The following is a 26,979-nucleotide window of genomic DNA, read 5'->3' on the forward strand; positions in this document are numbered from 1 at the left end:
GCAGACCAGAAAACATAATACCCCTCTACTATCGTAGGTGGGGCATAACAATAATTGCTTTGGTTATTAAAAACTTATTAAAATGTACAACTGTAATTTTGAAATATCAGTTTGGCGCAGGACACAGTATGTAGCTTTTTAAGTTCATCGTTTCAACTCACTAAAAACTTCAAAATGTATTTTATGATGCTGCTGATTAAAAAAAGTATTATGTAAAAAAACCCAGATATTCTGTAAACACGTAATGATCAGTATTTTGTCTGCCATTGTAATGGCAGAGGGGGCATTAAGTTTTACCCTTGTTATTTTATATGTCCGTCTGCCTGTATGTTTTTACGTCCCAATATTGATTTCCATTCTCACCTTTAATTTTCCTCAACAAAATGTTATGAATCTTATACACAATACAACAAAACTTAGATCAAGTTTGAATTTTGACAGCGTCACTTTTACTGTTCAAGAGGTATGCCCTTTACAAACGGAATAACTGCTGAATTCTTCTTTAGTTTGTCCCAACAAAATGTCATGAATCTTATCACAATGCTTCGTAATAGTTATACCCCTTTACATACAGAAACATTGCTGAATTTTCCATTTCTGTTCTACAACTTGAATTGCCTCAACAAAATGTTATGAAACTTATAAACAATGTTTATTACCACAAAACTCTGATCAAATAAAAGCTAAGAAAGGGTCACTCGTATGGTTCTCGAGTTATGTCCCTTTATAACATTATATACAAGCAGGGGCATCATCTTTGTCCCATTGACATTTTCCTCATTTATTCTACTTCAACTTGAGTACATGTTACCTCCTTAGCCTATACCTTTGGTTAAACCTGATTGTAAATTTGACCAGTTGATGAATAATTGATCATCCATACCTTAGAGTCAACAATGATGCTACAAATACGGTCTATATTTTTTTCACTTAACCTAACCTAACAACATGTTTTGTATGCCCTATCTACGATAGTAGAGGGGCATTATGTTTTCTGGTATATGTGTCCATTCGTTCTTTTGTCTGTCTGTCCAGCTTCAGGTTAAAGTTTTTGGTCAAGGTAGTTTTTAATGAAGTTGAAGGCCAATCAACTTGAAACTTTGTACATATGTTCCTAATGAAAGAGGGACGAAAGATACTAGATTGAAAATAAACTGACAATGATCTTTCTAACTTGAATGTCTAATTATATTTTTGACCCCAATTTCACAGTCCACTGAACATAGAAAATGATAATTGGAGTGGGGCATGTGTGTACTATGGACATATTCTTGTGTTCTTTTAATTTTTTTTTTACCTTGGTTATTCTTTTTACCTACAATTTGGTAGTGGAGAAAATATTTTGGATTTCATTGTTTGAAATCTCTAACAAAGTTTGGACTAAAAAATCTTAATCAGTGAAAGATTGTTATATTGAATGTAAAAAAATACATGGAAATTAAAAGTGCATTTAAATAAAACATGAACCTTAAAATCTTCAACTCTCGCACATTACATTGTCCAGTTATCAGTCCAACACAGTATTGTAATAATGTTTCAGGTGTTTTCAGTTTCACTTTTTCATTGTTACAATTCAGATCCATAAATAAATTTATGTTATACACTTTATCCGACCCCTGGAACTTTCATTTTGCAGTACTGTTGGCAGTGTTTGAAGTTTGAAGTTTTTAATTTACTGAATTAATTATATATGAATTCATTTTTAGGTGGGATTACATCTTTGTTCTTATATCTTCTTTAACAAACTAGACAGGACCTGTTCAAAAGGACATATGAATAAAACAGGACAACTTTTTAAAACCAACATGTTTTTACAGTGATGCAGAATTTTACAATACACCAACTTTTATACACACCCAAGTACCATAACAAAGGATTTGCCAATAGAAACCTGCGTGCTCATTCCACCATGGAATGGCATGTGTTAACAGAATTTCATTAAACATTAATAATGCAAAAGAAACAGATCACTTTTATTAACAGTTCATATATCTTTATAATACATGTACAACGATTTAACATAAAAAAGAAAACATTTGATACAAAAAAAATCTCAATATATATGTGTAAAAAGACTAATGAATGGTAATATTTTCAACAACAATGCAAGATTCATTTATGTGCTATTATAGTAAAATATTTCTGAGAGAAAAACAAGAAAATGCAAGTTTTTAATTATTGCAATGTTATATAATCATTAAAAATGCTTCATATACAATTTTTTGATTATCTGAAGATTCACAGGGCACCCTCAAATCATCTTCAAGAAATTATTCAAAACTTTATAAGATAGACATTCAGCATTTTGTTGCTCCCTAACGAATTTATCTATACCTGTAAATTTTGTACATTTTTAAAAAAGAGCACAATAGTAGATGGTCATTATGTTTTCAAGTATGTGGGCTTTTTTTCCCCTGTATAAGTTCAAAGTTTTTGATCAAAATAAACTACTATGAAGTTGTGGTCACATCAAACTTATAAGTTAATACACATGTTTATGATCTGAATTTAAAAATAAATATATGCTAATTCTCAATTTTAACCTATATTTTGCAGTTCATAGAACAGAAATAAATATCAAAACTCTTATCAATTTTAGAATAGATTGCTGGTGATCGAGCTAATGTGCTATAAAAAATTAGATAGTATGAATGATAATTGCTGAACAATTAAGTAATAGTAAAGATATGATGAGAATTTTTCGCATAAATGAACACTCCATACATTTAAAATATAATGTCTGTTATATAAATATAATACTTGTTTTTATCTATGATAACTTTAGATGAAGTTATAAAGCTAAATGGAAAGCAAATCCCTTGCTTTGTAGGTTATCTGAATCCTAATTTTGTAAACTTAAACAAAACTTGATGCTTCAAATGTAATACATGTTATTAGAGGAGACAGGTTTCATTGAATAGTTTAAGAACAAAAATCAATATTTTCTTTCTAAAACTGAAAAATATTTTTTGTTCAAATTCAGTCACCCATTAATTAAACAAATTGAGGTATCTCCCCTAATACTGTGGATTTTTTTATATTTGTGGGTATCAATTTTTGTGGATTGAGAAAAAAAAAATGTTCATGGATATTTAATTTCGTGGTTTTGGCAAAGTCTGGGTTCATGCCTTTAAAAAAAGTGTAATTTGTTGAACATTTAAATTCCTGATTACTCCCAAAATCCATGATAATTTGTATCCTACAATATTTACAAATTCACAGTATAAATCAAATTCTTATTTGGAACATTTTTTTTTATCTTCCTAAACAATATTACTACAAGGTAACAGATTCACCTCTATGTATTTTTAAAATTACCTCCTAAACGAATTTATAACATTTCAGTAAAACTCTGTAAATGACCGAAAGCAGATAACCTCCAATACTTTGAGATTTCTGAGGTAAACAGTGGATCATACACATAAATTAAACTCAGGAAAATGTTAATAAAAAAATTATCAGCAGTGCAAAATAATGGCATAATGAAATATCACAGTTCTGCTTAATAAATACAGGCATTTCAGTATAAAAAGAGCATAACAATACATATCATCAGGGTTATGGAAATGCTACCCCATAATAGTCATGTCCAGCAGAATTAAAACATTTGTATGAACACAGAAGAGCTCGAACAGGCACTAGTCCATTTAAGTTATTCAGCTTAAGGTCCTGAAATTAAAAATGACCTGTATCATTATTTTGTTTTATTTGTAAAATGATAAAAAACCAGTAATAGTATTCTGAAGAAATACCTGTAGGTAATCATATCGATCAAGTATACCTTTATTTCTGATATTTTTTCCTAATTATACAATCAACAAAAAATGCAGCAATTATCATGTAGAGCAATGGTACCCAAAGATTTGTTAATTACTATGGATTCATTATTATTCCTGGGGTACCAATTTTCACAGATTTTATGGGTATATGTTGTTTAATAAATCTAACTATTCAAGAATGTATACATTTTGTTTAGATCTGTATTCAGATTTTGAAAAATCACCAAATCAAATCAATAGGAAATTACAATTTGTCTACCATAGACTATTTCCATACTCCAGTTTATATGTTTTCAACAGGTTACCTTTTCTGTGGTTGGACATCCTGATACTCTGTCAATAAAACGTGACTGGTTGCTCTTACTTGACAGAGTACTAGGATGTCTTACTACAGATTAGGTTACCTGTCAAACAAGAGGCTCTCAAGAGTCTGAATCGCTCACCTGTACTTCAGAGGAGAAGATATTTAACTGTTAGCAAACTTGATGAACAAATTGTGTAAAATTGTCTTTAAAGGGCAATAACTCCTTAAGGGGTCAATTGACAGTTTTAGTCATATTAACGTTTTTGTAGATCTTACTTTGCTGAACATTATTGCTGCTTACAGTTTATATCTATCTATAATAATATTCAAGATAATAACAAAAAACGGCAAAACTTCGTTAAAACTACCAGTTCGTTGGCAGTTACCAAACAATGGGTTGTTCGTTTCATCTGATAATTTCAGGGCATGTAGATTATGACCAATTAAACAAGTTTACCCCTTGTCAGATTTGCTCTAAAAGCTTTAGTTTTTGAGATATAAGCCAAAAACTGCATTTGACCCCTTTGTTCTATTTTTAGCCATGGTGGCCATGTTTGTCAATGAATCAAAACTTCGGATACAATTTATAAACAAGATACCTTAAGGAACATTTAGCTAAAATTTGAAGGTATTTGGCCAAGTAGTTTCAGAGGAGAAGATTTTTTGAAATAATTTACGACGTCAGACAATGGACAACAAAGGACGCCAAGTAATGGCATAAGCTCACATAGGGGCATTTGGGCCCCGGTGAGCTAAAAAATAATATAATCCAAAGTCAAAAGTCTGTAATGTGATAGTAGTCTATTCACAGATATTGGTCTCCACTAAAAATCAATGAATCCACAGCATATCCAGAAACCTTGTATTTATGATGATTTTTTAATCTTTCTAGGAAAAAGAAATCCAGTAATAATCATATACTACTAGCTATCAAATTTTGCTTCCCAGCTTAACATATTTCTCTAACAACAGTTTAATATGTATTTCTTTTTTTTGAAGCTATAGTTATAGCAAAACTCAGAAATAACTTCTGACAAAGAATCTCTTTGCAATGGAATAAGTGTGTGAAAGTTATAACTAAAGGAACGAATTTTTAGGGACATCTTAAATTATGATTATTACATTTTATTTAGACCAGAACTAGGTTGTATTTATAATATACAATTAGATAATTACAAGCCAGATATAAACATATTACACTTTACAAAATGCAGGCTTTTGATTGGACAATCAATTCTTACCCCTTGAGCATCCACAAATCTGACACATTCTAACCAAGTATTGAGGAATGATTCACCACACACAGCACATTTACTGGCCTGGGCCAACATATCTTTTATTTGGGGGTAATGTCGAATGGCTTTCCGTAAATAAGACCACCTAAAAAATAATAATATAAAATATGAAATATATTTTTACAAAGTATGACAGAAGTCATTGTTGCCTGGATAACAAAACAGTACTAAGTTAAAAACAAGAGTGCACACGCTGAAATGTCTCGCCTTCTTTACTAATTATTGATATTATGTTGATAGTCCTAAATATACAGTTTTATTCCCATGATTACAACTGTCACATAAACTTAACATTAATCAAGAAAACTAAACATTAAGCACTGAACCATATGAAAATGAAGTCAAGGTAAGATGAATGATGCCAGACAGACATGCGCAGCTAACAATTCTTCCATACAAAAAATATAGTTGACCTATTGCTTGTAGTTTAAAAAAACAGACCAAACACAAAAGTTAACACTGAGCAATGAACCTTGAAAAGGAGGTCAAGGTCAAATAAAACCTGCGGGGCTGACATATAGATCATAAAATATTTCCATACATCAAATATAGTTGACCTATTGCATATAGTATTAGAAAAAAAGACCAAAACTCAAAAACTTAACTTTGACCACTGAACCATGAAAATGAGGTCAAGGTCAGATGACACCTGCCAGCTAGACATGTACCGGTACACCTTACAATCATTCCATACATCAAATATAGTAGACCTATTGCATACAGTATGAGAAAAACAGACCAAAACACAAGAACTTAACTATAACCACTGAACCATGAAAATGAGGTCAAGGTCAGATGACACCTGCCAGTTGGACATGTACACCTTACAGTCCTTCCATACACCGAATATACAACATAAACCGAATATACAAGACCTATTGCTTATAGTATCTGAGATATGGACTTGACCATCAAAACTTAACCTTGTTTACTGATCAATGAAATGAGGTCGAGGTCGAGATCAAGTGAAAACTGTCTGACGGGCATGAGGACCTTGCAAGGTACGTACATACCAAATATAGTTATCCTATTACTTATAATAAGAGAGAATTGAACATCACAAAAAATCTTAACTTTTTTTTCAAGTAGTCACTGAACCATGAAAATGAGGTCAAGGACATTGAACATGTGACTGACAGAAACTTCATAACATGAGGCATCTATATAAAAAGTATGAAGCATCCATGTCTTCCACTTTCTAAAATATATAGCTTTTAAGAAGTTAGCTAAAGATCCCGCCTCCGCCGGATCACTAACCCGATGTCAAGCTGCTCAACAAAAACATGTAAATTAATACTAGTTTCTTGAAGTATGCACAAATTGTATTTATTAAATGTTCTCAATATTTATAAAAGCTAAAAGATATAGTTTATGCTATTAATGTTTTTACTTTTAATACAGTTTGAAACCAGGAAAAAAGATGCTTACCAAAATCAACCATTTGTTGCTATCTAATTAAGATTAAAAAAGAAAATCTGGATCAATGTTCTTTACAAAATTACTTATGTTCTTGGCTCTATAACAACATAATGAAATAAGGCAGCCTACTGAACACAGTAAATGTAAAACTATTATATGGCTTCTGAGAATTTTGTCTCTGCTGAAGCAAAAATTAATGTCACATCTGCTGCAATTTTCATGACAGAAAAACTTCAGTGATGAAAGTATGATACAGTATTATGTTTGCTGCTTGTGTATTTTCTGAGCTGCCGATTTTATTAAACTAATATGTACAAACATGTCACATCAATACACATTAAAAATTGTGGCAACCATAATGACTTCTAATATCTTCTACTTATATCTAATTGTTTCGTAGCCGTCCAGGAAAAACTACTTTTAGAAACCTGTGTCCTTTGTCAATGCCAGGCGAAACCCCAAGTGTTTGACCGCACTTGATATAAGAATGTTCAAAAAACATATAAGAAAACATTTAAATGCGAAAAAATCTGCTATCAGTCAAAAGACTGCGGCTAAATGAAAATAATTTGAAGACAGAAAAGAATCTGAAATAACCAAATCCGATTACGTTTGTATAGCCATATCACCTATATATAACAAAAAGTTTTAACTTTAATGCTAATTTGAACATACTTATATACAAAATATTTAAAAAAACGTTTCTTAATGTACATGTTATAAAAATTGATGTTCACTCAAGTAAGGCAGGGCTAGAAATGACCATATATACACCTATTATTAAACACAATAATTTTTCCTGCCCAAAAAATTCATACGGCTTCAAACTACTATGTGAGAAGACAATTAATTCTCGTTACACTACGTGCCATGGAAATAAGAAATTCTCTCAAATATGTATAAATAAAATTATCTTAAAAAAACAAAGATCAGGTTACAACATCTACTAAAGATAATTCCTATAAAAATAGTGACGACATTAATTAAGTTTTTTCAATAGTTATGAAAATATCATACAACATCTACATTGACTTATTTTCTTCAAGCAAAGTTACCTGGAAATCGTGTTAGTTCTTAAAATAAGAGAATTTAAAAGCTTAATGAACATGATAAATAGTTATACTAAAAAAAAACCTGAATATATATAATTTCATATTTTCATTAAACCAATCCATAATGATTATCATTATAGATAAGGTCTTTAGTTCAATTTCTTGTTCTTAAACAAGAAGTATATGCAGATATCAAAAAGTTATATTTATTCTGTTGATTCATTTTTTTTCTTCGTGGGTACCAATTTTTGTTAAATTGTAAATTAGAAAATGTTTGAATTTGTGGTTTTGCCAATGTCTACAAACAAGACTATAGAAAACCTTTACACAGTTGAACACTTCAATGCACAGTTAACTTAATCACAAAATCTACAAAAATTTGTATCCAATGAATATCAATGAATTTACAGTATTTTCTTTTGATTCTTTGTGGTGAGCTATTCTCCTTATCTTCTGTAGAAGTTTTTAATATGAATTCTTTATTAAAGTGATGTGTATTAAAAGTTATTTTTTTAATATTCAACACTAGTATTCCAACTAAATATGCATTTTTTTAACTAAATAGTGTTTTTTCTGCAAATGCTATTTTTTTCATTTTTTTTTTTGAAGACCCAGTGGTGGCCTTTGACTGCTGTCTGCTCTATGGTCAGGTTGTTGTCTCTTTGACACATCCCCCATTTCCATTCTCAATTTTATTGACTTGTTTGTTCAAGAGATAGCCATTAACTAAATCTCTAGCTCTATAGGGGTTTAATAAGTGTAGAGACAGACCATAAATGGTCAAAGTATAAAGTGTCCTGATGTCTTAGATCAAATTAGTTACACTACATGATAATTGTTACTGGTCTGTTCTATTACCTGTCTTTAAGTTCTCTCATCACATATCTTGCTGTCATTTCCTGAAAAGCACAGTAAATATTTGATTCAGTGCATATTGACTCAAAGTTGACTCTATAAGTAATGATTCTTATTAAATCTAAAGTTCTATTTTCAATACATGTACAAACAAGATGTTAAAACCTTTATTACTTTCATATATATAACCTAGGAAACTAATGTATTAAGGTGGTACAAAATTTCTACCTTGAACCTTTGACAAAAATATCCAAATTTAAAAATACTCGAACCAGACACATTATCGGAAAAAATTGGTTGGATATATAGCAGTTTGACAAACACTTATTTTGATCATTGAGAAGCTTCATGTTTTCTTCACATTAGACTGTGATTAAAGCGTTCATATGATTTTACATAGTTATCTCCCAGTAGTGTTATGTACCACCTGATTGAGGAGGTTACCTACCTTTAATGACAGAACTTCTTCTTCCTGTACTGAGTGGACTGGAATATGCTGTAACAATGGGTTGGCTTCACAAAATAATTCTTTTAAAGGTAACGATGCTAACTGTAAATATATATATTTAACTCATGTAAACTTAAACATAGATTAAATAATATATATGAGGGTTGTAATGTGGGTACCTTCATGATGAATGACGGTAAAAATACCTGACAAACAACAAGTAATTTTTGGTGCACAACAATCAAATGTACACTTTCATTAAGACAATAACACTTCAACTAATTTTGAAGAATCACGTAAAAAAAATAAAAAAGCAACAATAACTATTTGAGGCCTCTGAAGAATCAAGATAAGGATGTTTTGAAGAATCACAGTAAAATTTTAACCAATTTGACACTAACCATAGCCGAAAAGGACCGTTTGACACTGTAAAGGGCAGTCCTGCTATTATGTAACTCAAATTTAGAGACATGATCAAATGAGTAATACTAAACAGTATCTATAAATAAGAACATTTTGAAGTTTTCACTGTAAAGATGAGATCTTTTGCATTTTAAGAGTTTTATCACTACTGTTGTGATTGTGTTAATTTTATTATCTCATCTTGCCCCTTTTATTCATTTTTATGAACTTAATTATGTTGCATGGCGATGCATAGCATATTTTGGTATGTTCATTTTTGAAGTATCATATATATAACAGGGCTTTAAACATTTTAGCTTAAAATTAAACAAAATAAAAAAAAACACTAATATAAGGTATTCAAATATGTTAAGTGGACATATATCAACCTTATATATAAAATATGTTGGTGATAAATTCAATGAGACAGCAACTCAACAACACAACCACACTAGTTTCATAAATTCAGATGGGTAATTCAGATTAAACGCCCCCTTTATATTAATCAGTGGAATTAAAAAAGGTCACTAGACAAACCTACAATTAAATCATTTAAAAAAAGCACTGCTTATATCAAGTGTTGATATTAACTTTATGTACTTTGTTCCCACATAACTATATTAGTATGTATATTCTAAAACTGTTCACTTTACAATACAATACAATACAATATATATGCTTTATTTAAAAACACTCCATCACATTCACATGTGAAACAAGATATTAACATATTAAGACATTTTAAATGGTTACCTCTGTAGGAAATATTCTCAATTCATTTGCTGCAATGTCTAATGTTCTTAACTTATAGCATTTCCCCAAACTCTACAAATACAAAAATACATGTTACATCTATTATGCTGTATTGTTAATAAATCAAAGAAGTCAAAATTTAATGTAAAAGCTGCTTTTAAAGTATCACTACACATAAAGAGGGGCGTAAAGGGGGAGTATCTGCACGGAAGAACACAAAATAGAATTGCCATTTCAAGTTGAACAAACAATTAGAAATGTCTTGCACGTTGATCTTTTCACCGATTTCATGAAACACAGTGAATAAAGAACAGCTGCACGTGAAATATAAATGGCAAAACACTTTGCACGAAAATATCCCTTTACCACCCTCCATAAAGAATGTTCTTTTCTTTACAATTATAGTTTATCCACATTTAAAAAAAACAAGAATCCCCATCACACTATATTTTCTTTTGAAACCTGTACTCAAATTTTGTTTTTAAGTAAAAATAAAAAACAAAATTGCATATCTTTACAAGTCAAAGTTTAAGCTAATAGCTTTAGATATTTTAGAAACTAATACCTCTGGTAATTCTCTTATTTTGTTCTTCTGTAGATATAATTTTTCTAAATTCACCAGAAATCCAAACTCTAATGGAAGGCTTGTTAACTGGTTCCCAGCTACATGGAATTCCTCAAGTCTAATTAAAGCACACATTTCAACTGGTAACTCTGTCAATTGGTTGTTAGTACAACTTAAATGCTGTAAACTGGACAATCTAAAAAAAAAATGAAACTGTGAGTTACCGCTCACTGATGATACCCTTGTCCAAATATTTTGGTTAACAGGAAGTTGATTAGTGATAAATCTGAAAACACATCACACGGTATAGCTGACTTATATAAACCCTGAAACCAAATTTCAGAAACTATGGTATTGTAATTAATGAAAAAAATGTGATGAAAATTTTCGACTTGGCTATCATATTTAAAATGATACAAAGTATATTTCTGTGTTATGGTAAAGAAAATTAATCACCGCCTTCATTTATCAGATTTGATTTCGTTCAAAGTAATCAGTACGATATTTTACGTTTGAAGTTAGATTCATAACAAACCTGACATAGTTTTATAATATAGTTAATTGCTACCTCAGTTTTATATTAATAAGAATTAAAATGTGCTTTGTTATTAAATGCAATATCAGTATTTAGTTCAAATATATAATCTTAAATTAATCCCAATTCTAATGACGTCATTTTTTCGTCATTTTTCATTTTTTGATGCTCTGTTTTACTAATTCTAATGACGTCATTTTTTCGTCATTTTTCAGTTTCAAATAGGACGTCACTTGGCGTAGAGGTTTAAACGTATTCGGATGTGTCTACTTTTGTGTTTCTAATGTCTGGTTATGTAAATGTATTTCAGTTGTTTCCTGTAATTAGTTAATACTTCAGCTTTATCATGTACATCTTTTGAATATTCATTTTATTAAATTTACTGTTTGCAAAAGTATAAATTACTCTAAATTATAGGGATTTTCTGGTAACTTAACGGAAAACCCTTGCCGTTTTTGGCACAACCTTTTTGATCTTTTGGTCCTCGATGCTGTTCAACTTTGTACTCGTTTCGGCTTTCAAACTTTTGTATCTGTGCGTCACACATAGGTCTTGTGTGGACAAAATACACTTCTGGCGTATTAAAATTTTGAATTTGTTGCCTTTTGTTGGCTGTTGTTCGTGTGATTCTTTGTCAATTGTGTTCTCCAATTTATTTATATTGTAGTCCTGTGTTGTCATTTTGATGTTATATTTCACATGGCCATAAAAGTGCGAGGTTTGGCATGCCACAAAACCAGGTTCAACCCACCATTTTTTCCTTTAAAAATGCCCTGTACCAAGTCAGGAATATGGTCATTGTTATATTATAGTTCGTTTCTGTGTGTATTACATTATAACGTTGTGTCGTTTGTTTTCTCTTATTTTTGAGTGTAAATTCACATTGCGATAAGACGTGTCACGGTACTTGTCTATCCCAAATTCATGTATTTGGTTTTGATGTTATATATATATGTTATATTTGTTATTCTCGTGGGATTTTGTCTATATGTGTTACATTTTAGTGTTATGTCGTTGTTCTCCTTTTATATTTAATGCGTTTCCCTCGGTTTTAGTTTGTTATCCCGATTTTGTTTTTTGTCCATGGATTTATGAGTTTTGAACAGCGGTATACTACTGTTGCCTTTATTTGGTAAACAGGAAGTTGTTGAGTGATGAATCTGAAAACACATCACATGGTATAGCTGACTTAAATAAACCCTGAAACCAAATTTCAGAAACCATGGTATTGTAGTTCCTGATAAAGATGCCACGAAAAATATTCATGGGACATACGGACAGACAGAGGTAAAACAGTATACCCTGACTTTTTCAAAGTGGGGTACAATAATTAAAGCAGGGGTTGATAAATATATAGTATAGAGTAGACAAGATGTCTTGAAAATGAAGCTGATTCTTCTCTCATCAAAATTTGTCATCTTAAACATTTTCTTACCTTAAAATTTCTTTGACAATTCAATTTTGTCTAACTATTTTGGCAAAAATTCAATTCATATCTTTTCAAATGGACTAGTACAGGCCGTTTAACTTACACGATTCATTGCTTCAGAGCTAATTGTATAAAATTTCGAAGTACAAGTGGAAATAAGAGCTTTATTGTTAATTTTGCAGTAAAATAAGGGGAGGTAATGCAAAACTTCTCAGTTTTTAAGAAAGTTTGATTTGGTCAGGTGCATTTTGGATTTTTGATAATGGCAATGAAACTGTTCATCAAAAGTGTCCATTTAAATAAAACCAAAACAATTAAATTGTAAGGGAATCATGACGGACATATTATTGTATTAAAAGTCACACGTTTAACCAACTGAATTAACATGCAAGCCCATAGTACAATCTTATAACTTTTTGGTCTTTTCTTTTGTATGAAGCTTAACAAAACTGAAATTTGAATTAATGGCATCCCAATAAATGTTAGTTCAAGACAAGATTTTTATCTACAAATAAGTCAACATGGTACATTGAAATCTCTGTGAATATTAACATTATTGTAATACCATATGTTTTAAACCTTCTAAGTGCAATAAGTGAATGTCAGAAACATTCCCCCTTCCCCACCAATTTAACTATTAAATTTTATTTATGCAAAAATGGAATTTTAGTGTGTACACTCTTTTAACTATTAACAATAGATTAATCTTTTTTACCTACCTGCATATTTCTGGTGGAAAAGTCTTGAGTTGATTATTATTTATATTCAAGAATGTCAAGTTTCTCAGATGTGCTGAAAATAAACTAACAATCAATATCAAAAATATATACATTAACTGAATAAATTATACACAACATGTACCATAAGCTACTTCACGTAATATACACATATATATGTAAAAATGCTAACATGAGTAACAAAGTATCGAAAGTTAATAGAAGAAATTTATTGCATAATTTTCGAAACTGTTCAGACAAATTCTGTACAATCTAATGCAGGTTTAACACATTAAAAAAACATTACAATATAATAAGTTAAACAATCATGTAAACACTAGAACTAACTCTTTTGCTGCAATATTCTGTAAAAATGCATTTGCAACAATCTTACCCTTATTTACTAAACATGTACAGTGGCACTCTTCAACAACAGTATTGTTAAGACTTACATTACATATCAATTATATCATATAAAACTTGATAATCAGTAAATAACACTTTAAAAAGATGAACAATACATACTTAGGACTTTGGGGTTCAGATTCTTTAGGTTATTGTTAAACAGATGTAATTTCTCCAACATAGTGAGATACTCCAAAACTTCTGGTAAGTCTTCAAGTTCATTGTTTCCACAGTTCAGTATCTGTAACTATAAAACAAAAAGATATTTTGTTATTACATGTGGCCTTATTAAAATAAGAAAGAACAGGTCTTGTCACAATACATATGCTATATGATGTTACAGATTGGTTAATGTCTACTGAACTTTGGTCAGCCTGTATAGCTTATTCATTAAAAACAGCTCAAGATGTGTCTTTGTAAAACCTCGGTTCCCTATCATATTATAATATTCTAATTAAGGAAAGGGAATTATCTGATGCATTGTATTGGTACATAGATGGTACATTTGTATTACAAATTAGTATCTGATACCTAAAACATAATACAAAAGATAAACTGTAAGGCCATAACATACAAATGTACCTGTTTCAGGGGAGATAAATAGCATCTTAATTTTCCACTTTTACATTTTGAGTGTTACCTATTTTTTTGACTTATAGAATAAATTTTTTTTTACTTAGTCATAAAAATTGAATTTAATCAGATTCAAATTAAAGGTCCAAGTTGTCATTTTCATAAAATCTTGTCAAAAAAGGAGTAAATACTCTCCCGTTATTCTTTGAATTACTGGGAGTAAACTAGTCTGCCATTCCATCTTAATCTCAGCACAGAAAGGAACAGGTTGGGGTCATTGTCACATTGACAATAACTCCAACCCCGTTTATTAATTTGATGAATCTTACAAACATATTACAAATACTACAATTCACCATGAAATTGACCAATTATATTAATAGGAACTTGACCTCAAATGTTAATACTGCGATGCCACACAATAAATAAGTAGCTGTTAATTAACACTATGGTGGCTGAACAGATAAATGCTGCACGAGTGCACATGTGTTATCATATTCTGAATCCGGGTCCGTTCGCGCCCATTCACGTTCGCACCCACTCATGTTCGCCCCCTTTCACTTTCGCACCCTACATGTTTCCACCCAAAAACCGTTCGCACCCTACATGTTCACGCCCAATTTTAATTGGTTTTGTGTTTAATAACTTTGTAATCAAGTTTTGGCAAGTATTATTCTTATAAGTATAATTGTTTTCATTGTCTCAGAATAAAGTGAGACAGCATTTTTCTTTTGTGTTGAAATGTTTTGGATAGTGTATTGTTAAAAAAAAAATATTCCTTTCTATATAAAGTGGGATTCTGTCAACGTTTTATTTTGTGTTGAATAACTCTTAATCATGTTTTGGTTTATGTATTGCTATAACTTTATTCAATGACTTGTTTCAAAATGAAGTGAGATTCTGACTACGTTTTTATTTTTTGTGTGTTGAATAAATTTTATCATGTTTTGGTTATAATAGTGTATTGCTATATTTTATTGTTTCATTGTTTCAGATCAAAGGGACCAAGCTGTTAAAAACAATTATCTTTTGTGTTTTTCATTTAAAATCTTCAAATGTTTACTCATACCAAGCTATAAATACATTCAGTATTTACACGAAAGCAATTAAAAACAACAATCATGATTTTCCAATTATTCAACTGGAATTTGAATTAAAATTGGGCGCGAACGTGTAGAGTGCGAACGTGTAGGGTGCGAAAGTATATTGGGCGCGAACGGACCTGATACCTCATATTCTCGACAAACTGAGCCGGTATTTTTCATTTACATTAATACTCAGTATGGATATGCTAATTTCTTTTCTGAGTTGTTACACCTGAATAAGAAACATTAACTCTGATAACAAATTTGTTTACAGAATTTAAAATTATATTTTATGGGAAATATCAACCTGAAACAAATGGCTAAGTTCTATAGGTAAATCCTTCAATTTATTCCCTCTCAACTGCAAGTGTACAACACAGTCTAATTTTCCAATGGCCCTTGGAACCTTGTCAAGTTTCTTATTACACAAATTCAACGTTTTTGGTTTCCCTTTCAATGCACGGACTAGCAAGGTGTCCGCCATATTGACGCTTTCTTGTTGCTAACTTTTAAGGTGTGTTCGAAAAACATCTATTTGTAAATATAAAATAAATGTTTCTTTATTCCATTTTTAAGATATTGAAAGACTATGTAGGTATATGCTTTAAAATATTCTGATATGAATACTCTCAATAATTCTACGATAAAGGAAAAAAATAATAAACATTGAATATTTATGATATTTACAGAAATTTTTTCGATCGCACCTTATCATTTTCGTGGTTTCTTAAATTGGAGAGTGTTTCCGGTTAAAGTTTCAAAACGTTTTTTGCATGATTTACTATTTATGTTTCAAAGTTGGTGTTGTTAGATAAAACCTGCTAAATATGCCTATGAGATATATTTCCAATTAATACTTCCCCAGTGTAATAAGGATAAACACGTGTCAAGTCATAAAACATCTAAAATATTTAGCAAAACCACATCATGGGACATGATCTGATGATGTTTGATTTGTACAAGTAATTGTAAATCATGCCTCTTACTTCTACAGTGCAGGTGTAAAAAAACTTAATTTCACAATGACAAGTTTCGTAGATCCAGATGACGATCCTGAATTACACAGATTGGAGGGTTCATTGGGCAAAGAAAAGGGTGGACTTGTTATAATGAAAAAGAAATCAGAACATGGAGACTTTCAATTCAAGAAACCATCACTTCCCAAGGTATCGCTATTGGGACTTGATAAATTGGCAGCAGAAAAAAGGAAATTAGATATCAAAAGTGAAAATACAACAAAAAGATCAAAGGTGACATCATATACAGACAGCAAAGATGAAAGTGATAGTAGTGACTCAAGTAGTGATGAAGAAGATAATAAATTGTCAAAGCATAAAAGTCGTAAAGAAAGGTGGGTTTAATTTACACACATCAAAATCGAATAAGATAATAGAGGATGATAGTATAAGGCAGGGTAATCTCATAAAGGAGACAGGGTCACTCAGTCACCATCAGCTAATCCTTTAGCAAGATTTCTTTACGACTTTTATATTTATCCTGTATCATCATATTCATGCATATAAACATTGGATTGTAAACAAAGAAATGCAATCTTCAGGCAGTGTTTAAGTGTAGTTAAATTTAAGATAATAAATTGTCAAAGCATAAAAGTTGTAAAGAAAGGTGGGTTTAATTTACACACATTAAAATCGGATAAGATAATAGAGGATGATAGTATAAGGCAGGGTAATCTCATAAAGGAGACAGGGTCACTCAGTCACCATCAGCTAATCCTTTAGCAAGATTTCTTTACAACTTTTATATTTATCCTGTATCATCATATTTAAAACATGCTTATATATCATGTATATGCATAAAACAAGTTATCTATTCTTTATTATTTTGATAGTTTGAAATTGTATTTTTTAAAGGCAGGGAAATGCACACTTTTCTGATAGTTTTCAAAGTTTTCCTTTAGTTATTCTGGTTGTGTATATTAACCCTAAATTCTTTGCCCAAATATTGATAACCAAGACGTGAAATAAAGTCTGAAGAATTTTTGAATTTGTAAGAATAAAACTATCTATATAGCTAGCACTCACATATTTAAAAAAATACAAATTGTCATGATTGTTATTTATAGTTCAGGTCTTGACAATAACGCTTGCCCTATTGTCTGTTACCAGAGTAAAAAAAGGTCGGTCAAGTTAAAGCTATATCAACCTTGTCGACAAGTAAAATTATTTTGCAGAAAAAATCAATTTAATCAAACTTTGATGAACAAAGTAGTTGTAAACAAAAAACAAAAAAAAAAGAAGATAAAAACAAGTACATGTATTAATTTGACATGTTTACTTGCAATCGACAATAAAAACTGGTTCTTTGTCAGGTACTATTTGACAGGTAAAAGGCATACTATTCTGATCCAATGGACCAAATCAGTATGCGCTTTGTAGATGAGGTAACTTTACAAGACAGTTCGTCACCAGCTTGGAATTAAGACATTCAGCCCCAATTTTAATAGACAGTTTGGCACTGTATGAGACATGATTAATAGACAGTTCGGGACCAAGACCTTGTTTCCCTACAATTTTCTGTTGCATTATAATAATTACCATACCAGTAATTTTTTTAACAAAATTATTTTAAAAGTAGAAATGAATTTATTGACCATAAGATTTACAAAATCATATTTGACCATATGTAGAAAAAACAATACTTGGTGACCTACAGTTGTTAATTTCTGTGTCATTTGGTCTCTTGCAGAGAGTTGTCTGATTAGCAATCATACCTTATCTTTTTTTTTAGCTAACCTGGCGTTCGTCAACCGTAGTCGACGTCGTCCGTCGTCGTTAACTTTTACAAAAATCTTCTCCTCTGAAACTACTGGGCAAATTTAACCAAACTTGGCCACAATCATCATTGGGGTATCTAGTTTAAAAATTGTGTCCCGTGACCCGGCCAACCAACCAAGATGGCCCCCATGTCTAAAAATAGAACATAGGGGTAAAATGTAGATTTTGGCTTATAACTCTGAAACCAAAGCATTTAGAGCAAATCTGACATGGGGGTTAAATTGTTTATCAAGTGAAGATCTATCTGCTCTGAAATTTTCAGATGAATCAGACAACCGGTTGTTGGGTTGCTGCCCCCCAATTGGTAATTTTCAAAGAAATTTTGCCGTTTTTGGTTATTATCTTGAATACTATTATAGATAGAGATAAACTGTAAACAGCATTAATGTTCAGCAAAGTACGATCTACAAATAAGTCAACATGACCAAAATGGTCAGTTGACCCCTTAAGGAGTTATTGCCCTTTATAGTCATTTTTTTACCAATTTTTCATAAATTTTTGTATCTTTTACAAAAATCTTCTCCTCTGAAACTACAGGGCCAAATTTAACCAAACTTGGCCACAATCATCATTGGGGTATTTAGTTTAAAAAATGTGTGCGGTGACCTAGCCAACCAACCAAGATGGCCACCATGGCTAAAAATAGAACATAGGGGTAAAATGTAGATTTTGGCTTATAACTCTGAAACAAAAGCATTTAGAGCAAATCTGACAGGGTTAAATTGTTTATTAAGTCAATATCTATCTGCCCTGAAATTCTCAGATGAATCAGACAACCGGTTGTTGGGTTGCTGCCCCCCAATTGGTAATTTTCAAAGAAATTTTGCCGTTTTTGGTTATTATCTTGAATACTATTATAGATAGAGATAAACTGTAAACAGCATTAATGTTCAGCAAAGTACGATCTACAAATAAGTCAAACATGACCAAAATGGTCAGTTGACCCCTTAAGGAGTTATTGCCCTTTATAGTCATTTTTTTACCAATTTTTCATAAATTTTTGTATCTTTTACAAAAATCTTCTCCTCTGAAACTACAGGGCCAAATTTAACCAAACTTGGCCACAATCATCATTGGGGTATTTAGTTTAAAAAATGTGTGCGGTGACCTAGCCAACCAACCAAGATGGCCACCATGGCTAAAAATAGAACATAGGGGTAAAATGTAGATTTTGGCTTATAACTCTGAAACAAAAGCATTTAGAGCAAATCTGACAGGGTTAAATTGTTTATTAAGTCAATATCTATCTGCCCTGAAATTCTCAGATGAATTGGACAACTGGTTGTTTGGTTGCTGCCCCCCAATTGGTAATTTTCAAAGAAATTTTGCCGTTTTTGGTTATTATCTTGAATACTATTATTGATAGAGATAAACTGTAAACAGCAATAATGTTCAGCAAAGTACGATCTACAAATAAGTCAAACATGACCAAAATGGTCAGTTGACCCCTTAAGGAGTTATTGCCCTTTATAGTCAATTTTTACCAATTTTTCATTAATTTGGTAAATTTTTGTAAATTTTTACAAAATAATTTCCTCTGTTACTAATGGGCAAAGTTCATTATAGATAAAGATAATTGTTAGTAGCAAGAACGTTCAGTAAAGTAAGAACTTCAAACACATCACCATCACCAAAACACAATTTTGTCATGAATCCATCTGTGTTCTTTGTTTAATATGCACATAGATCAAGGTGAGCGACACAGGCTCGTAAGATCCTCTAGTTTATTGATTGCATAAATTTGAATTAACTTTTTTCAACATAAAAAAACAGGATACAAATCAAATGAGTGTATATATTGACAGGCCTATCAGATGGTGCCTCATGTGCAAAGTCTGGTCAGACTTTGGCATTGATAAAAACTAGAACCTAAGTCCTGTGACATGACTAGATTCAGTTGTTCTCGACTCATATTTTTGAAAAGTATTTCAAAAGAAATAAGTCAAATTCTGTTCTATTGTTTTACTTTATTTTGTTCCTTGAATTAACTTAAAATACAAAAAAGGTTATTATTAAGATTTTTTTTGGACAAGTTACAATTTGATTCGGACAAGTAAGTTTTGGTATGTAGTTGCCTGTAGTTTATGAATTAATTCATATATTAAAAACTTATTTTATCATGTTTATACATAATTAATTTCTTCATTCACATTTTTCAAAAATGGTAATAATGAATGCAGGTAATAATTTCTGAATTTCCCTGGATTGAAAATACTGTTATGAAATGATGAAAGTACATTTGTAAAAGTAAATGTTTTTTATCCATGTTTTTTATAGAAATTATAGACCACCAAGAATAGAAACACCTTCTCATCCTGGAGGTGTTAGCAAAGAAGCTAAAGAAAGACAGCATAAAAGGCACAAAGAAAAAGAGAGAGGAGTTTACATGTCATCTAAAGAAAGAGAGAAAAAGGAGAAAAATAGAAAAGACAAAGATAGAAGAAAAAACAGAGACAGAGATGAAAATAGACGTTTGTATTATCATATATTTATGATTGTAAACATGGCCCATTTGGTGCTTCTCATCATCTGCAGTAAACTTTAAAAATCTTCTGTTTAAACTGATTATAGAAACTCTTCATTAAGGTGGTACCCAACACCTTGACTAATTTTAATTTGGCTCGTTTAATTTTCATAAAATTTTGAAAAAATGTTAACTTTAACCTTTTAATAAAAATTTCAAAATTTCAAAAAAATTGAACCAACCACTTTATCAGAAAAATTTCATTGGTTATATAGCAGTGTGACAAACACTTATGTTGATCATGGAGAGGTATAATATTTCCTTAACAATACAACGTGATTAAAACGTTTAACTGTTTTTTACAGATTTATATCCCTGTAGTCATGGTAGTGTAAGGTACCACCTTAAGCTCAGTTTTATAGACAGACAAGTTTCTGGGTCAACTCGTACTGGAGTCTTCAGATATAAACTTGATAAAGTTCCTTGCAAATTTTCTTTTAAAAGAACGGTGTGATGAGCATGATGAGGTCCAAATCACATTTTGTTAAACAGTTGACAGGTGGACAAGTTAACCATTTAGACACTCAATAAACGATTGTCTGCCTACAAAGACTCAGCATAGATGACTAAGCAAAAAAAAAAAAAATTATAAAGGTTATCACAAGAGAATTAACTCAGCATTTCAGAATGTATAATTTAGAAAATTGAATATTTTAGACAGAAGGGATAGAGATTATGACAAAAGAGATCGGAGAGATTCTGAAAGAAGACATAGTTCTGAAAGGAGTAGTCGTAGAGGGAGTAGTCACAGAGAATGGTCGGAAACACCTAGATTTAAAGACAGTCCAGCTACACCAAATATTCATGTCAAAGGTATTGTCAATAGGCTTTTTGATAAAAACCTCTATGGTTAGTAGGTCTAAGTAATGGGACGTCTTTATGACTACTTATATATAATTACAAGCTCACACTACATAGGGAGAAATAAGTTATCTAATTGAATCTTGACAAGAAGATATTAGAGACTTTAGAGTGAAGTGCCCACTTGCTCATTTATATCATCCTATATTTCATTAAAAATTAATGATTCATGCTACATTGGCAGAAGTAAAACAACATCCCTGCCAAAATAATGTTGCTTGATATGATATAACCTTGATTACAAGCATTGCCAATTCTACTTTATTCCTTAATGAACAAAATTATTCTAAGTTTCTTCAAACTAAGTTGAAAATTGTTTTACATAAAAATTACTAACGGCTGATGATATATTTGACTATAGGAAAACAAGAACAGCATCGTGAAATTAGATTTGGAGTTGAATCAAAATATAAATAAAAAATCCCTGAAGGAAAAATATGAAAATAGAAATGAGTAGTTTTTTGTTTGTTTTTTTTATCTTAAGGATCTACTTAGGTGAGGTTTTGGAATTTGTGTCAAATGTTGGAACTCCTTGGTGTTATTCCATACAATACCATGTAAAATATTTTGCCCCATAACACCCATTTATTTTTTCATATAAGACTTAATAGCTCATGAAAGGTCATTTACCAAAATTTTAGAAGATTCTTGATTTTCTTTCTTCTATTTTGAGACCCAAATAATACGAATGCAAATATAAGGTAAAAGTCCGAGTCAGCCTTTTCCCGCCATATTTTAAATTTCAAATATCTCGAAAAGAAGGTCCATGACCTATCAATATTTTTAGCTTATCTTTATCCTTTATTGATGCTCTACCAGCTTATAATATCAATTTTAATTTCTTAATTTCTTAATTTTTACCTAACCTCACCTAAGTACATCCTTAAGTTAGTTTAAGGTTGTCAGCGAGGAGAAAAATGTCACATTTATTATTATATTGCAGCATTCTCTGAAGGGTCTTTTAGCATCATGATAATTTGATTCTATAATGCTTAAGTGTGATGCTATGTGAAATGAAACAATATTCAATTTTAAAGGGTCTGTCTACCAGGATGCTTTATGAAAGGAGTAAGTTCGGTAAGGGTCATATTTGGCCCTAATTATAAAGTTCAAATCTACAAGATAAAAAATAATTTAAGTTGACTTAAATACATGGGAGAAATTACAGTTTTCTGAAACAATTTCTTTCATAGTTTTATTCTAAAGCGTTGATTTTTACATCCCAGGTAGGTCTAAATAAGGGATTTGGGTGAAATTTGACAAAATAGGCAGTATTTCAACCAAATTTAAAGTCAGGAAACATAGAGGCGATGATAGAGCGCTGTCGACAACCTTAATATTCGAGCTAGACATGTAAAATGTCGTTACAAATATTATTGTCAAAGATCTTTTTTGTCAAAGTAAGCGATCTATGTTTCCTGTCCAAATATTCAATGGAAATTTACCCATTTCATTGTTTTTCGTGGAAAATCAAAATAAGTACTATTTGAGACATCATGAATAAAACAAAGGAACGTAAATTTGCAATAAAAAGACTTATTTCCTATCTAGTCACTGTATTAACTATTATTCATAGTGATACTGGTCAATAAATCACAATTTAAAATTTAGGCTAAAAAAGGGTACCTTACCGAACCTATTCCTTTGTAGGAGAACCCTGCATTGTATAAAAAATCTCCTATTTTAATGTTTTAATTTTTTTAGTTATTTGTGAAATATATTTTATATCATAACAATTCATTTTCATTTTGAAGACACCCCATCAAGATCTAATTGGGAAGATGATGAGGATATAACTCCCCTAAAGAGATCTACCTGGGATGTTCCCACACCATCACCGTCCAGACGGGATGATGACAGCGAGAGGAGTTACAGATCATCCAGGGATTGGAAATCTGATAGAAGGTTAGATTAATAAACCAATCTCTAGCAGTTTTAAATAAATAAATTAAACAGGGTGACCAGAGGTAAATCATCATAATTGATGCCATAGAACAATTCAGTTCTTACTGTGATGTAATAACATGAGCATTGTGAGAAAAGAAATTTACTGGATAGTGCAGGAATTCAAAAGTTTTGATAATATATTTATAACATTCAATACATGACTATCTGTCTGAATGAAGCAAAATGTTCTGATCTCTATTCATCATTGTTTGATGATTTCATATCTATTGATAAGTTGATAATCAACAACGAAACTACTACCTGTATATCATGTATATATATATAGTATATTGTTAGTATCCATTTATTTCACTTAATTATTTTATTCAATTCTTTCATTAGAAATAATATGCTATGAAATATTATATTGCAAGTCTTTTTTCATTTAAAATTGAAAAAGCTGCAAATGTTTGTACCTGTCCTAAGTCAGGAATCTGATGTACAGTAGTTGTCGTTTGTTTATGTAATTTATACTTGTTTCTCGTTTTTTATATAGATTAGACCATTGGTTTTCCCGTTTGAATGGTTTTACACTAGTAATTTTGGGGCCCCTTATAGCTTGTTGTTATGTGTGAGTCAAGGCTCCGTGTTGAAGGCCGTACATTGACCTATAATGGTTTACTTTTATAAATTGTTATTTGGATGGAGAGTTGTCTCATTGTCACTCACACCACATCTTCCTATAAGTTTACTTTTTCGTAGACATACTTAAATTTTTTATTTATCTGTTGAACTGTATCACACTTTACTAATTGGGTTAAAACTTAAAGATTTGTCAATATTTATATAACTGACAGTTCTCTAAAATTAGTGAAAATGTATCCTCAGACTAAGAATTTTTTTTTCTGTTTAATTGTGTTGTTGGTTTGCTGTCTCAATAATTTATACCACACATCTATCAAAACCTACAACAGGAACTTGATTTTAAGTTTCAGGAGAGACAAGAAAAGATCAGACGAGACGCCCTTGCCAACACCTACCTATAAATATAACACATGGGCCAGTGATAAGAAGAAGATACAATATACTCCAAGGGATACAGATGAAAATGGTACATGTATAACTAAACCTTATGAAAAATTTTCTTCCTGACATATACTATTAGTTATTTTGGTGTAATCAAGGGTGTACAGATTTTTCACCAGTGATAACACCAAGGTAGCAAATTTATTTCTTATGAAGTTTTTCTTTACTCATTTTTATACTGGGATGTAAAATTGAAAAATTCTTTTGAAGAACTTCCAACATCAACACCAATGTTGCTGTGCATTGTCAAATATTAATAAACTTTAATCTAACATGATAATTTATCAAGATTTCTTAATCATTCAGATTGCAGAATTTAAGATTTTAAATAGAAAATATTTTCTGCAGATAAAACTACCAATGGTTATTGCTATGTATTTCATTATTTTCTTGTTAATAAAGGGGAAGACCCTTATTTTTCTTTTGATTTTCTATTTAGATTTAAAAAAAAATAAATTAGTCTGATGGTTTAGCATTTTCTAACACTAAGATTCTTAAGTTGTGTATTTTTAGGATTTTCAAAAAGTAGGATAATTTATTTTATGCATTGTGTTTATTGTGATATATAAATATTATAGGTAAACATGAGCCATTTAAATCTGAAGAGGATCGTCTAGAATGGGAAGATGAACAAAAACGTTTAGATCGTGAGTGGTATGGTTTAGATGAGGGATATGATGATGAACACAATCCATTCTCTGGAACATCAGATGAATATACAAAGAGGAAAGAAGAAGAAATGAAGAAAAAGAAGAAGAACAGAATGTCAGCAAAGCAAAGGCAGATACACAAAGTAAATTTTGTTGGAATTTGAGTTAAAGCATAGCTTAAAACAAATAGTTTTATTGCTCTTCCAGCTTTAATGGTATATGAGGGTGCTACTGCATTTTCTTTAGATTTTTTTACGAACTGTAAGAAATGGTAAAATGAAAGTTTTATGCTATGGGTTGTTGGGCTTACCATCCCCCCTACATGCTTAAATCGGGAACATTCCTTAGAACCCATGATGACACATAAAATTAATGCAGTTGAAACATGAATAAATAAACTACTTCTACAGTTTGTTAAAAAGCACAGAGATTTTGAACAATTTAAAAAAAAATGTTTACCCTACAGTATAGAACTCAACATTATTTAGACTTTCGAATCTTTTAGACCACATCAGAAACTCAGCCCACTCTTTTACTATGTAATGTTTTGTTGTTGTTGACAGTACTCATACAACAACAGATCTATACTTTTAGGATAATGAAATGTGGGAGACTAACAGAATGTTGCGGTCAGGTGTAGTTACTAAAACAGATTATGATGAGGACTTTGAAGAAGAAAATGAAGCCAGGGTTCATTTACTGGTACACAATCTAGTTCCACCGTTTCTGGATGGTAGAATTGTATTTACTAAGCAACCAGAACCTGTTGTTCCAGTAAAGGTTAGAAATTATTGTACAAAGTAACAGTCTAAAATAAAACAGAACATAGAAAATAGAATGGACTCAACAGTGAAAAGCACCCTATGGAAGCTTTCAAGCCTCTGCTTAAATGATGGAATATTATATCTTGCATCATCTATACAGCATGTACTGTATTTTTGACTTTATTATGTTTATTGTAAATAGACATTGCCAGCACCTATGAACACACAAAGTATTGGGTACTCATAAATGATTTAAACAATCTTATCAAAGAAGAATAAGAAAATGTTGTAATTACAGCACATCATACAATGGAAGAACAGCATCCAGAATATACATTAAAAATTTGCCACTGGACTGTAAGCAAAATGAATCTATCTCAAAATCAGAGTATAATTTCAACAGCATGGGTTTGTTTCTCTGATTAAGTTAAAATCCTTTTCTGTACATTTCAACACATTTAAAAAAAAGAGAAAAGTACACTAAATTATCCTGACTAACACTGATTCAAAGTATATGTTGAGAAGATCTGGCTTGCTTGATGATTAATTAGTTATTATAATTTCACTGAACCAAAATGATTAATAAAATTTTAGCAAAAATTCCAGTAAAAACTATTGTAAGGTAACAGCTAGACCAAAACTTATACCTATTATCATAAATCACTGGACTAAATACTAGAAGGAACTACATTTTGTCAAGCCATCGACTTTAGTCTAAAAAAGCGAGACATAGCGATCCAACATTCTGGCGGCGGCGGCGTTGTCAGCGTTGTCCACTAATATTCACTCTGTGGTTA

General features: G+C 30.9%; 2 protein-coding genes across 3 annotated transcripts in view; one reads left to right on the forward strand and one right to left on the reverse strand.

Annotated features, from left to right (window-relative positions):
• Positions 1–1,960: 1,960 nt before the first annotated feature.
• Positions 1,961–16,133, reverse strand: LOC139524760 (leucine-rich repeat-containing protein 69-like). The gene is made up of 9 exons (XM_071319819.1): positions 15,923–16,133; positions 14,078–14,204; positions 13,556–13,628; positions 10,873–11,068; positions 10,308–10,379; positions 9,153–9,254; positions 8,708–8,748; positions 5,325–5,463; positions 1,961–3,669 (listed from the first exon to the last, which is right to left on the reverse strand). The coding sequence occupies exons 1-9, from the start codon at positions 16,097–16,099 to the stop codon at positions 3,559–3,561; spliced, it is 1,038 nt and encodes a 345-aa protein (XP_071175920.1). The 5' UTR covers positions 16,100–16,133; the 3' UTR covers positions 1,961–3,558.
• Positions 16,134–16,334: 201 nt separating this feature from the next.
• LOC139524754 (pre-mRNA-splicing factor ATP-dependent RNA helicase PRP16-like) overlaps positions 16,335–26,979 on the forward strand; it is a 72,921-nt gene continuing 62,276 nt past the window's right edge. The window contains exons 1-7 of one of the 2 annotated variants that reach the window (XM_071319813.1): positions 16,335–16,966; positions 20,688–20,881; positions 21,592–21,747; positions 23,550–23,700; positions 24,678–24,793; positions 25,347–25,561; positions 26,013–26,198. In XM_071319813.1, coding sequence (XP_071175914.1) covers positions 16,638–16,966; positions 20,688–20,881; positions 21,592–21,747; positions 23,550–23,700; positions 24,678–24,793; positions 25,347–25,561; positions 26,013–26,198 — 1,347 coding nt within the window. In that variant the 5' untranslated portion in view covers positions 16,335–16,637. Of the gene's footprint in view, positions 16,967–20,687; positions 20,882–21,591; positions 21,748–23,549; positions 23,701–24,671; positions 24,794–25,346; positions 25,562–26,012; positions 26,199–26,979 lie in introns of both variants that reach the window. The other variant, XM_071319812.1, reaches the window with a different exon arrangement.

This window comes from Mytilus edulis, chromosome 5, assembly GCF_963676685.1.
Source record: "Mytilus edulis chromosome 5, xbMytEdul2.2, whole genome shotgun sequence".
Taxonomy (NCBI): domain Eukaryota; kingdom Metazoa; phylum Mollusca; class Bivalvia; order Mytilida; family Mytilidae; genus Mytilus; species Mytilus edulis.

Excerpts from the sequence above, each read along its gene's own strand:
- LOC139524760 (XM_071319819.1), bottom strand. The coding sequence starts at position 16,099 with ATGGCGGACACCTTGCTAGTCCGTGCATTGAAAGGGAAACCAAAAACG. Across the intron at positions 13,629-14,077 it reads TCTGAACCCCAAAGTCCTAA|CACATCTGAGAAACTTGACA; the intron begins GTATGTATTGTT and ends GTTTATTTTCAG. Across the intron at positions 5,464-8,707 it reads ATGAGAGAACTTAAAGACAG|GTGGTCTTATTTACGGAAAG; the intron begins GTAATAGAACAG and ends ATTATTTTTTAG.